The 14,380-nt window shown below is 30.7% G+C and overlaps 1 protein-coding gene and 1 long non-coding RNA gene across 2 annotated transcripts; both read right to left on the bottom strand.

Moving 5' to 3' along the window:
- Positions 1–3,731: 3,731 nt before the first annotated feature.
- Positions 3,732–5,486, bottom strand: LOC130980731 (zinc finger BED domain-containing protein RICESLEEPER 2-like). The gene is made up of 3 exons (XM_057904381.1): positions 4,190–5,486; positions 4,035–4,076; positions 3,732–3,865 (listed from the first exon to the last, which is right to left on the bottom strand). The coding sequence occupies exons 1-3, from the start codon at positions 5,484–5,486 to the stop codon at positions 3,732–3,734; spliced, it is 1,473 nt and encodes a 490-aa protein (XP_057760364.1).
- A 649-nt stretch (positions 5,487–6,135) lies between these two features.
- LOC130979149 (uncharacterized) lies at positions 6,136–8,193 on the bottom strand. The gene is made up of 3 exons (XR_009086527.1): positions 7,975–8,193; positions 7,773–7,828; positions 6,136–6,151 (listed from the first exon to the last, which is right to left on the bottom strand). It is a non-coding gene; the product is annotated as an uncharacterized LOC130979149 (long non-coding RNA).
- Between the last annotated feature and the right edge of the window lie 6,187 nt (positions 8,194–14,380).

The raw sequence follows: 14,380 nt of genomic DNA, 5'->3' as shown, positions 1-14,380 counted from the left end.
AGAAAGTGAAGTATTAAGTTAAAGTTAGATTCAGAACTAGAATACGTTAGATAACTTACCTAACTTTTGGTTTAGTTTATCTTATTTAAGAATGATTTTGAGTGTCGGAGTTCTAGGAATGCCTCTGACTTTTCCGAGACCTTTTATATTAACTATGAGGGCACCTTTACCATACTGAGAACCTCCGGTTCTCATCCCATACTATGTTGTTGTTTTTCAGATGCAGGTTGAGAGACACCTCATTGAGCATCTTGATATCCTGGCCTCCTTTCAAGCGAAGAACTACCTTTTTGACTGTCACATCTTGATTTTGGGCTATGTATACATGTTTATAGAATCTCTACATGTACATTTTGTGTTTTGTCGCTCCTAGAGGTCGACTTGGAGATACAGGGGTTTACTTTGTGGTTTGAGTTTTATTTTGGGTTGTATATATATATAATCATATACTCTGGTCGGCCTTAGCTTCGCAGGTCGAGTCTGGAGCTTGCTATCTAAGTTTTGGAACTCTGATATGTATATATGTTTTCAGTTATCTTTCTATTTTTTCTGTCCGTTTTACAAATATCCATGCGAGTGTGACACGATTTTCTGTTTATCATTTTTGATTAGCTTATCCTTCAAGGCTCCTAGATATGATTTCATCCAACTATATCTATGTACATATACTTTTCTTTTAGAGGTCGTAATACCTTGCCACCTCTGCTTTACGACTTAAGCGTAAGGCTCTGTGTGGTAGGGTGTTACACAAAACAAAATTGCATCATCACCAGCTTTGCTTCTGCCTTTGTGTGCATATTTTCTAGTGTATGAAAGGTTTAATAACTGAATTACATAAGAGGTAAGGGTTAGGATTAGTTAGAGTATATTTGTGCTTGTTTTATTTGTTCATATGAGCCACTTTGTGGTGATTTTAAACTTGATTCTTAATTCTGAAAATTCAGTGATTCTTCTCTGTTTTGGATTGTTATTTGAGTGATATATGAAGTTTATTTGCCTCTGAAAATTGTATGAAACCACTGAAATTATTTGGATCACTTGGAGTTTAAAGTTTTAAGCCTTAAAAGTCACTAAAAGTGGATAAAAATGACAAACTGCACCCCTGAAAATTCAGCCACTAAATGATCATGAAATTCACATGTATAAGTATTAAATAGAGGTTAGAAAACTTATTTTAATCCTACAGAATAAAAGTGAAAAAGCAAAAAGAGTGTTATGGTCATTTTTGCGTAAAAAGAAGGTTAAAATGTAATTTAATTGAAAGATAAGTAAAATTATGAACCTAGTGTCATCAAGGATAAATTAGTAATTGCATAAAGTAGTTTGGTCAAAATTATAATTACAATAAAGTTTCGGACCTAAATGAAAGCTTTAGTAAAAGTTAGACGTAAAAAGGTAAAAAGTGGTAACTAGAATAAGTAAATAAATTAATAAAGGGTAAAAGGATCTTTTTGGTCCCTAAGGGTGGAATTCACATTAATTAAAGTATTATAGATAATTTGATCATAGAAAAATATTAGGATTAATTCAGTAATATTTATATGGTAAATCAGGTTAAATGGTAAAATTAGAGTACAAGTGCATATTAGTAATTTTAGGTGTAAAGTCAAAATTAAAAAATATTAATTAACTTAATGGAATGTAAGAAGGTCTTTTAGTAAAATCATGAAGGTAGAATGGTGAAGTAATAACACTTGTAGTGGAAGCGTCACTAAAAGCCTAAAGAAAACTAGAAAAATAAAGTTATGTACAAAAAGGATAAAATTAGAAATGTACAAAAATACCAAGAGCAAAATGGTAAAATATGTGACAAGGCTTAGACATTTTAAGAAAATACCCGGCACAAGTTTTATGTAAAAAGAATGGCAGAGAAGTCCTTTAGAGATAAATTTTATTGAGATATGCTGTAGAAAAAAGAACTGTAAACCCCAAGGTACTTGAGGTTGTTTGGAGCCGGGTATTACCCAATGACTACTAAAATTCCGTTTTCCCTTTGTGCGTATATTATGACATCAAGCTTTGCGATGATAGCTTGTTGTCACGGACTGGTGGTATTCTTAACCACATCGACACATATGCACGGACGGACACAAATCGGAAAACCATATCTAAGACTAGCTCCTAGGTAATGTCGGGTTACGGTTAGTCAACTGACGCATTAGCTCATGGCCTGCATAGGACTAAACAAGCATCATACTTTGGTTGCTGCATTATCTATGTTTGTGATTGCTTACTTGTACCTGGTGATTGTATTTTGTCTCTGCTTCTTGTATTCCATACTTGGTTATTATTCTGCTATATACTTGTGCTTGTACTTGTTTGTATGACTTACCGACCTAACTGCGCAAAGTCTTAGACTTAGGCTGCAGAACCTCTTAGGTTTTCCTGTGTAGTACCCTGCTAGGAACTTTAGGTTCTCATACTTCCCCATTCTGTAGATGCAAAACGGAGAAATCTTTTTTGAGTTTCCTACCTTTGGACTAGCGAGCAGCAATAGCATTACTAGAGGATCAGAGCGACTTCTCTTACTTCCACACATTACTTTCGTGTTTCTTCAGCTACTAGGGTATGATGACCAACAGTAGTTATAATATTAGCAGTAATAGTAGTTATTTTTCCCTCGATTTGTATAGACTTTTATAGGGCTAGGTGCTTTTGTAAAAACCTATATAAACAAGTTAGAACAGGTCCCAGACTAGAGTGACTCTTGTGAGTTGAGGCCTATCAGTTTAAATATGGAGTCTGTAAATATTTTCATGAATAAGCAATGACAACCCGGTGGGAGTTATGATGTACTAAATGAGCCTTCGGCATATATGTATGATATTACTATGTTTTTTGTATTTTCGATGTATCATGTATATATTATCTATTTAACCATTATCTATTTCGTTATATCTATATATCTGACACGCGATCTCGACTAACGCTACAGGCTCATATGTATATATTTAGTATAAGGTCTAGAGTCTCTAGAAAAAGCCGTGTAGTAACGTCTGGCAGCTAGTATTGGTCATGACGTGCTATAAGCTTAGGGGTGTTCATGGTTTGGTTAATCCAAAAACCAAACCAGTTTTTTGGTTAACCAAAAATATAGTCTTGGTTATTAACCAAATTGGTTTTACATTAAAAAAGTGGTTATTAACCGGTTAATAAAATTCAAAACCGGTTTTTAACCGGTTATTTTTAAAAAAACCGGTTTTCAAAAAATAACCAGTTTTTACATAAAAAAAAACCGGTTTTCACCAAAAAACCGGTTTTTTTACCAAAAAACCGGTTTTTACATTAAAAAACCGATTTTTATATCAAAAAACCGGTTTTTACACAAAAAAAAAGTTATTTTTACACCTAAAAACCATTTTTTACACAAAAATTAATTTTTTCACATACAAAAACCCAAATTTTTTTACTTTTTTTTTAAAATAAATTTTTGTAATCTAAATTAATTTTTTTTCTTTCTAAATAATTTTTTCTTTCAAATGCAACTCCCTTCGCCCTTCCCCTGTAGCCTAACTGCCTAAGAAAGAAACAAGTGCAACTCAAGAATTGGATATAGTTTATGTACAATACTCTTGATGCAAAAAAGAAAGTGAAAAATCAAGCTCAAAAGACCCAGACTAGCAAGTTTTGGTGAGTATAGCTTCAACACTAAGGATCTGTGTCATGGCTCTGAAGCATCTCAACCACTTGGCTCATAGTTGGTCTTGCATCTTTGTCTTCCTCTACACATTTCAAAGCCACTGCAAGTCTGCAACTAAGACCTTCATCTTATTCACAAAAATGACATTCCAACTGCTATAATTGTTGATACCAATGTCCCCATCCAAAATTGACATTGCAACTGCTATAAGTTGTGCCTCAAAGTCTCAAACAAACCAACGTAAACATAAGCATAAACATAAACATAAACATAAGCAAGTCTAATCATATATGGAAAAGCAAGTCTAATATCTTTACCACCTAAGTGTTTAGAACATAACTAAAGAAAACATAAACAATCCAAACTTTCTAGTCATCTTCAAGTGCAATTGAACCTGGACCCACTGAACAAGTAATGTCCTCTGATAAAATCAAATCTGTAAAAAAAAAACTATAATTATAAATTTAAAAAATTTATAAAGACTAATGGAATAATTTAATTAATTTTATTCATCATTTGAATCTACATAATTAATTTTATTCAATTTACCTTGCTCGACCTTTTCAAGCTCTTCGAAATTCTCAGGTGCAAGAGAAGAGAAAAAATCTCCTTTAAGCCAATCTTCGGTACATACAAGGGCTTCTATCATCTTAGGAGTCAATGAGCTACGATATTGATCGATGATTCTTCCCCCCATACTAAAAGCAGACTCGGAAGCTACTGTTGAAACTGGTATAGCCAATATGTCCCGTGCCATATTTGCTAGGATGGAAAACCGATTCGAGTTAGCCTTCCACCATCCTAGAATATCCAAAGGCTTATCATCTGGCTCACAGTCTTCATTCAAATAACGATCAAGCTCAGATTTAAGATTGGATTTGCGACCGGTTGATCGACGATATAACCCCATATCATAAATGTCTTTGGCTTTATCACTTGCACTCGGTTGGGAGAGGGTATCATCTTGGTTTCCTTCATCTTCACCTTGATATAAATTATAAAGTGAATGAAGACAAGAAGACAACTTTGTCTTCAATTCACCACCCACTTCCACACCAAAAGAATTAACTAGGCACCACTCAACATAATCCAACTTATGGCAGGGATCTAGAATTACGGCAATTAACAACAACATGTTAATAGTTTTTGCATTTCCCCAATACTTGTTGTATTTTGCTTTCATCTTACTTGCCATAAGACTTATGCTCAAATCATCATCATCACGATATTGTTGAATCCTCCTTCCAAGAGCAAACACTTCTTTCATGTATAAGTTACTAGTGACATAAGAGGATCCAGAGATGCGAAGTGTAGCATCGTAAAACATCTCTAAAAATGGTAAGACGGACTTAGCATAATCCCAATCTTGAAATGAAGGTACCCCTCTTCCCTTGTTTAATTCTTCAACAAATTTTTTGTCTTGCATCTCTAATAGCTCAAATGCCTTCTGATGCTTTAAGGCTGCTACTAACATTAGGTATGTAGAGTTCCATCGCGTTTCAACATCTAGGCAAACAAGAGTCTTATGTGGAATATTCTCTTGTGCAATACATGCCTTAAACCTAGTTAATCTTGAATTTGAAGATCTGACATACTTCACAGCATCTCGAATTTTGGCGACTGAATCATCAATCTCCTTCAATCCATCCTTCACAATCAGGTTTAAAATATGCGCACAACACCGCATATGGAGATACTCTCCATTCAAAACTGAACTCTTCCAAGAATTTAGTCTTCTTTGTAAATACATAACTCCTACATCGTTAGACGATGCATTATCAACTGTCAAACTCAAAATCTTGTTCAACTTCCAGCTATTCAAGCAAGCTTCAACATTTTGAGCCATAATCTCTCCCGTGTGGCCGGTGACTTGGCAAAAATTTAGTATTTTTTTTGCAACTTCCAGTCCACATCGATGAAATGAGCAGTCAAACACATATACGCCATATTCTGACACGAACTCCAGTTATCAGTTGTAAGACAAACTCTTCCTCCGTATTTGGAAAAGTATTTTTGAAGTTGAACCTTCTTTGTTTCATGGAGCACCAAGATGTCACGTGCCAATGTAAAACGTGAAAGAGTATTGAATCCTGGTTGCAAGGCCGCTGAATATTCTTTAAAACCTTGACTTTCTACAAATCGAAAAGGAAGCTCCTCGCGAACAAACATTGATATCAATTTTTCTCGAGCATATTCTGCATCAAACCTACCCACTTGTGCTTCTGGGCTAGGCGATGTGCCTGTTTTCTGTCGTTTGCCTCTATCTGAACCGGGATTGCTTATGCAAATCTTTAAATGTGATCTCATTGCACTTGTTCCATTCCCGCACTTGATCACTTTTAAACAGTGTTGACATTGAGCCTTACTTTCATCATCAGGGGTTCTCTTGAAGTGCTCCCAAACTATTGATCGATTTTTGCGCTCAGATGATGTGGTTGGGAGAGGAGGTAATGTAGAAGTCGAATGCTCTGCAGACTCTGAAATGGAAACATCATGATCGGCTACCTCATTCTGAAAAAGAAGCCATAAAATCTAATTATTAAATACTTTAACAATATTAAATCTGTAAATATATACAAATTAAAAGGACATAGGATAAGTTGGAGAAAATAATACTTTGCTGCATAATGGTAAGAATCCTTTATACACATGAAGAAAAAAATTACATAAGATATAAAAGTCAGGAAACTAAAACTGTAAATACATAGAAGTTAACAATCAACTTGTTATATGGTACACCAGCCAGTCATGCATCATCAGATATCTACTGATTTGATCAAAGTTTCGATTCTTGTGTGGTAAAAACCTACTGCATAAATGAAGAATAGGATAAAAGGGGAAAAATTGAAGGAACATAGGAGCTGCATTGATGAATAGAAGGGCAACAACCGATGCAACTTGCATTCTTAGATCACATACATATACATAGTAATGAATCATTTGAATTCATCATGATTTCCTAAACCCTAACAATCCATTTTGTTCTTGTTTATCATCAGAGTCGTACAACCTTATCATTCCATAGATATCAATATATATACATAGATATATAAGCCTTAAAGACAAAGCAAATAAGAATGTCACCAATATATTCTTCTCCCTGTTGCTATCTTCTACGTAGAAACATAGATAGTGAATTAAAGTTGGAGAAATTAAGATAGAAACAACATGTACACTGGTAGTAATATACACTCACATGTAAGTTACATGAAAATCAATCCACAATAAATAAAACTCCATTGTCAAACCCTTACATAACATCTACACTATTTACATGAACTCACAGAATCCTATAACACTTCAAGAAATTAAGAACCAAGCAGGCATTTTAAAATAAGTAGTGCATCCACTCTTTCTCTTGAAAATTTTTCATGTGAAGATTATTTCATCTACTAAATCTTTGAAAATATTCTCTTCTAGTTTGACACTTACACTTTAGTTTCTTTCTTACTCATTGCAAGAAACTGCTGATAAATATCACTTTTGTCACTGAAATAAAAACATCACATCGCACCAAGGGCCCACATTCTAAAATACTGTTGAAATCATCTATTGTCATTGTGTTTTTTTGCTAATCACTACATTGATCTGTCTCTTCATTTTTCTCATAAGACCACAAGAAGCAAAGCTTTTCTTTTTTTCTTCATTCAAGCAACCAAGTATAGCTTTTCTGGAAATTCAGGAACAAAACATATGGCTACTTCTAATCCAGAAATAGGATTTTGTGGACAAATTAAGGTGGGGACTAGTGAAAGCAAGCACTCCTAACTCCTATACTATACTATACTCCTAAATTGAGTTGTTTTCATTGCCTATACTATAGTTGCTACTTGCTAGAGCGAAAGATTCAAGGCAGTAAATAATGATAAGAAAAAGAAGGCCAAGGCAGAACACAGTTAATGATTTTCAGAACAAAATTCTATTTACAACAAAAATCAGAACAACAAAGCCAGAAACATGTATAAGATAAGTTAGTTTTCTTCAACTAAATAATGATTTTTCATATGATTGCTAATTGAACCAAAAAAATAATAAATGAGCATGGCAATCAGTTCATCAAGGATTCAACTACTACTTAGTTTAATTAGATATTTTTCAACAAAAAGTGAACTACAGTGAAGAAGAAACTTACAGCAGGATCCATTGAAATGGAGAGTTCAAATGTTCAATACTGAGAGATTTTAAAATCTGCACATTCAATCCATTGAAGTGAAGAAGTCAGTATACTCATGAAGGAACAAAACAGAACAAATCAACAAAAAAGAAAATACCCAGATAACAAATAACCCAGATAAAACTCAGAATTCAGAACCAAGGGCAAGGATGAGGCTTACCTCAATTGATGAGCATGAGCTCCGACGAGCCACCAACAAAAGAAGAAGAGAACCGAAAAGAGAGAAGACAAAGTCGCGAATGGAGGTCGAGGCAGAGAGACAGAGTCTCGAATCAAAGTGAAGACGGAAGACTCGAACTCGAAGAGGTAGAGGCCGACGAACCACCGGCGAGCTCCGACGAGAGGCAGAGAAGAAGAAATGTTGACGGTGGCGATTCCGTGATTGGCGAAGAGTGGATTTGTTTTTGTTGAAGAGGATTTGTCGAAGAGGAGAAGAAGTGAAATTAGGTTTTATTTTAATTTGGTTAACCGGTTTTAACCGGTTAAAAACCGATTTTTTTTATTTGGTTTTGGTTAACCTATTTTGAAAAATATGGATATGGTTTTTAAAATTGTTTTATAAAACTGGTTAACCAAAATGTAGTTATGGTTTTTTAACCGGTTAACCACATTTTGGTTTTTTTTTTGCACACCCCTATATAAGCTGGGTTGTTACATTGTGTTGAAAAGATATTTGGCATTTTTGAGTTAGGTTGTGACATAGGAACTGGCCCTAAATATGGAGGGTTATAATTAGTTGTTATACCCACTGGGGATAACTAGAAGGAGGTGCAGGATTGTATGAGGTGTTGTTCCTTGTAGTGGTTGCTTCTCCTATATATCCTATATTGGAATTTTCTAATAGTGGAGAATAATTTGGAGGTAACTTATATGGAGGCCACATGGCAGGCACAGTCGATGGGATTTCCTCTGTGATGATAGGGTTGATCTTTCGACCTAAAGTTCCTGTTGATGGAATAAACTTTGTCTCGAGGTCTTTCATAGGCTCCCTAGTATCATTATTTGACGTATCAGTTAAAGTTGAAGTTCTATTAGACATTATTAATTTGTCACATACACAGCTTGATACGTTAGCTTAACTCAGGGTCCCATTGGGTGTGCCAATTTGTTTCACTTAATTTTTGGAACCTCGACAGGATGTCAAATTAAGCTTGTATCAATATCTCAATTCAGGGAGCAGATACGACTCCTTTGAAAAAGAGTGAGCTCGATCCAAAAATTACTTAGTGTAGGTATCAAATCTATGTATGTCAAAATATTTGTGATAAATTGTAAAGTAAAAAAATAGATAAAGTAAAGTAAAAACTTAGAAATAAAATGCTTGAAAGAAAAGAAAAAAAAAGACAAAAATAACAAGAAGGGAAATAAATGAAATAAATAAAAACTGTAAATGAAATAACAAGTAAATTGAAGTTTAAAATAAATAAACAAAGAAATTAAAATATTCAAAAAGAAATAAAAAAACAATTGAATAAAATAAACTGAAAATAAAAAAAATTAAGGTAATAAAAATAAAATGAATAAAAGAAAATTAACTCCAAACAATCACATGTACATAGATCTCCTTAACTTCAGTATGACTTTGGATTTCGTAAAGTTTTGTGTGATACAGTGTAGTATTCAGTGTTGAAGTCCCTTTTTCTTTTTTGCATTTTTCCTATTAATAGATCACAAGGACATACTAGAATGTTTTTCTCTTCCGACGATCTAATTTCTTTCTATTTCTCAGGCAACAACATTGTCTTGACTTTGAAGAATTTTGACCTGCAAGTTTGACATTCCACGTTATTTTATTTTAGTATTTAAGCTTCACGTTCCATAAAATGCTTTTGGGTAAAATCATGTGTGATTATCTCATTTCGATTTTTAGAAATCATTGACTTGACTATCCCTTTTAATTATTTTTCTTTTTACTTACTATGATAAAACGAATTCTTGTGCTAACACTCTTATGAAATAACCCATGTGTTATGATACTTGGATCTACATTCTCATGAAACAATCCATGTGTTATGATACTTCGACTTACATATATTCACCTATTATATAGATCATTATGATCATGGTCGAGTTATTTGTGTTATCAAATTTTGTGCTAACACTTTTTAATCAAATACTCCAAATGACAGTAGAAAGCTCCATCAATCATTTTTAGGGTCCTCTTTTTTTTATTGACGACATAACTATTCAATTTTTAAAATGTTGCTTTATAGTGTCTGAGTCTGTCTAAGTACGAGCAACATCATAAATCTAAGTATATACCAAACTTGCCATGAAAACTCACATGCAATAAAAAAAATGGTACACTTTTTACTTTTTTTTATTAGAGTACATAAACAATATTATTGTGACGAAAAGTACCTAACTTATTCGGTTTATCCTTAATATTAACTCTATAGAACCAAAACAAACTAACTAAATAATTAAATAATTAACTATTAACATAAAATAATTAAATACCATGAATATGCATCAATTTGACCAAAACTAAATTCTCGACGTCAAATTTATCAAGCTGAGGAAAGATGCGATTGTGGCTACTTTTAAGCATTCTACTAGAAAAGCACATAGGTCGAATCCGGTTATAGCTAAATCTATCATACTCTAGTTTTGTTAATGTTTTGCTAATGAGCTCCCCTGGCCTAGAAAAGGAATAATTATTGATTAGACAAAATTTAAATTTTACTCATAAAAAGTCAGCTTAATTATTCATGAGTCAATTTATTTAGAATTGAGCTTAATTATAAAATTTAAATGTAAATCATCAAAAATTTATAAATGGACTCAGATTCACAAGTATATATATATATATATATATATATATATATATATATATATATATATATACACATGTATTATTAAGAAATTAAGTTTGAGTAGACTTACAAGTTAATTATAGAGTAAACTTGATTCACTCCCAATCTTACACGTCCTTTTAATTATAAGACGCAATCTAACTTATATTACCCAAAAAATAATGGAGTAAAATTGATCGAACATTGTTTAATTAATATATACAACTTTTGATATTATCCATAACAAAATATTAAAGTATTACATTTAAAAAAATATTCTGATAGATATTATAATATTCACACAAAAATGAATGATGTTGAACAAAATTATATTATATATATTAAAATATAATGGAAGTATAAAGTATAAAATTTTATAAACAGCAATAATAGTGATATATATATATATATATATATATATATATATATATATATATATATATATATATATATATATGGTTTTAAATTGTAAGTGTGCTGTATAATATATATATCACTAAATAGTTTGCATGCATTACATTATTGATGATAAATATTATCAGGAATCAAAATTGAGCTAATTATTAGACTTTATATTAGGATTATTGTGGATACATGCAGGAAGTGAGGCAATTGAGAGGGTAGCAATGTTTGCGATGATGCTAAATCTGATGGTGTATCTGTTGAAAGTGTTCCACATGGGGCAAGTTGATGCCGCAAACGTTATAAGCATATGGTCCTAAGTTGGCAACTGCGTACCAATTTTTGGTGCCTTTGTATCTGATGCCTCATTCGGAAAATTCAAGACCATAGCCATAGCATTATTTGGAACTCTTGTGGTATGCATGCATGCATGCTTTAATTTCCTCCATTATAGTTTTAATTTGATCAGGCACACATAAACTTTAAAGGTTTCTAACTTTTCTATGTTAATTTGAAGTAGTGTGACTAGATATCTATCAAAATTTATCTTTTAATCCATCATTATTTATAAAATTTAACAAAATAATTATAATCATTATTTTTAGATATTATAACTTAAATCTTCTTTTTTATATATTTAAATTACAAAATCATATCTCCTTAAACCTAGAATATTCAAATTTAAATTTAAACCTAATAAACAAAAATAACAAATCAAAATTAAATCCTAACTAAATTAAAATTAAAATAATATTATCAAAATCATTTTTTTTTATTCTAAGTGTGCTGTATATTTTTTAACAAGAGTAATGAAAACTATTATTTTTTGGATGAGTTTTGGATGTTTTAAAAAAATTATTTAGTGAGCAATCTTGTAATTTTAGATATGTTAAAAGATAATTAATGTTAAAAAATATAAGCACAAATTTTGGATATGATGTGTATCAAAAATATTTTGTGCATTATCTTATTATTTTAGATGTGTTAAAAAATTATATATATTAAGAAAAATATAAATACAAATTTAAACGAGTTTTAAATGTGTACCAAAAATATTTTGTATGTCATCTTATTATTTTAAATGTATTATGAATATATGTAAAATAATAAATAATTAATTTGATTATTAATTATTATATTGATATATATTTTTCTATTGTTTAAGAATAATGGCACCACTTCTCCTGTATAGAGAATTTATGTATATGTTAATCCGTCATTTTATTTCATTTTAATCAGATAATAAGGCAAAAAGAAATAAAAAATTAATGTTTACTAGTAAAAAAGAAGATAAGCAACGATAAAAAAAGGGAGGGGGGGGGGGAGATGTGCTTTGTTTTAACAAGAAAATTGATGACAACGACAACACAGTAATAGCACAGCAATGATAATGACAATAACAGTAATAAGAATAAAAAAAAAATGTGCATGGATTCTGATTTCATTTTGCGTAAAAAGAAAAAGAAAAAGAAAAATATCATGGGAGAAAAAGTAACTTAGCAAAAAACCAAAGGGAGAAAATGATAGCAAATTGAAGATGATATTGACCTGTACTACATTCAAAAAGAAAAAAATGAAAGATAAAAGAAACAAAAGTAACTATCTTGGCTTATTTGTGAAAATTTTTTTTTTAAAAAATTTAGTTGATAAAAATTAAATAAATCTAATTATTAATAATATGTGATCTAAAAATTAAAAAATGATTCAATTAAAAAATAATTAAATGATATTATTAAATTAAAAAACTGAACAAAAGCTAAAATTAGTCTTTTAATTTAAAAGATGAACAACATTATAGTTCCATCTATTTATACAATTGTCACTTTTATCCGTGAAAGTTATAATCTTTTTCGTTGAACATCTAGAACCTCAAAAAATCTGAACATCTAGAACCTCAAAAACTCTGTCAATACAAAATTGATCAAAAATGCATAGAGCCATAATTTTGGGTAATTTATCAAAATGTATTTTTTTTATAAACTATGTAAACTGTGACAGAAGATTTATGGTTTAAAAATAAACGTAAAATGCTATAGGTCTCGCAGATTACGCTTGAAGCCAAACTGCACATAATTCGCAGTAGAGGTATTGCGGTTTGTGTGTGAATTGCAAACGTCCATAAACCGCTACACTCCTGCAGTTTATGTTGATATACAAAATGACTAAAAATCACAACAAGGGGTCTCGTAGTTTCTGTGTAAATATTTTTTTTTCAAGTGGAACATTTTTCCAACGTGAACCTTCAACTTTAGCATAATTTTCACCAGTGCTTCATCCATGTCTAACATCTTATTAGTGAAAAGCCCCCGACGCTTGACGACCAAAGTGCGGTTTTTACCTTTTTATATAGATAAATAAAATAAAATGATTATTTCTTTAAATACAAAATAGAATTCTACATCATTTCAATCATGCATGGTGCCTGTAAATTAGAAATTGAAATCATCTTTTTATATGTACCCAAGATACCTGCGAAATGAGACACCTACAAAATAGAACAACGGCTATTTTTCTGCTGTTGCAAGCGAAATGACTTCCATTAAAATATTAGGATGGATAAGGAATGATCATATTGAATCTTCTTAGTCACAAAAAAATAATGAATCTTCTTACTTAAACAATAATAAACTTAGATGTTTCACAAAAAGAGAGAAAGAGGTTATTAAGAACAGGTTTAGATTTCGCTTTTTTTTTTTGAAAATAATTTTTATTTTCAATTTTTTACATTTAAATTTTTTATACCTTATTTTTAAATGTTGAAAATAAACAAAAATATTTTCAGTTGGTCTATTTTTAAAATATATTTTTTAATATTTTAAAATATAAAATTATATTTTTATTAAATATACGTTTTTAGTTATTTAATTTTTTATTAAGTTAACAATTTATTTTAATATAATATCAAACATGAAATACATTTGTTGAATTTATAGTCAATTTAGTTCTAAAATTTAGGATTGAACAAGTATATTTGTTAAATTTTTTTATTTAGTTAAGAGTTATGGTGAATAATAGATTAACTTACTAGTCTTATTTTTTTAATGGTTGATCTATATAAATATAATTAATTATTTTAAGATTGTAATTTATTTCATATTTGATATTATATAAAAATAAATTATTTTTAAACTTGAAGTAAGAATCAGGAGTATCATTGAGATTTTCTTAATCAAATGGTAGTGAACTTAATCAATGAAATGAGCCAACAGTTAGAGAAGACATAGCCTAAAAAAAATAAAAATAAAACTAAATAAATAAACACAACATCATAGGTCCTAAAAATTGATCTTTTGATAAAATTGAAACAAAATAATCAAAAAGCTTGTTGAAAAAATCAATATATATATATATATATATATATATATATAT

This window comes from Arachis stenosperma, chromosome 5 (assembly GCF_014773155.1).
Source record: "Arachis stenosperma cultivar V10309 chromosome 5, arast.V10309.gnm1.PFL2, whole genome shotgun sequence".
Lineage (NCBI taxonomy): Eukaryota > Viridiplantae > Streptophyta > Magnoliopsida > Fabales > Fabaceae > Arachis > Arachis stenosperma.
The sequence above is the reverse complement of the archived record's forward strand: the minus strand, read 5'-3'. Positions and strand labels throughout refer to the sequence as shown.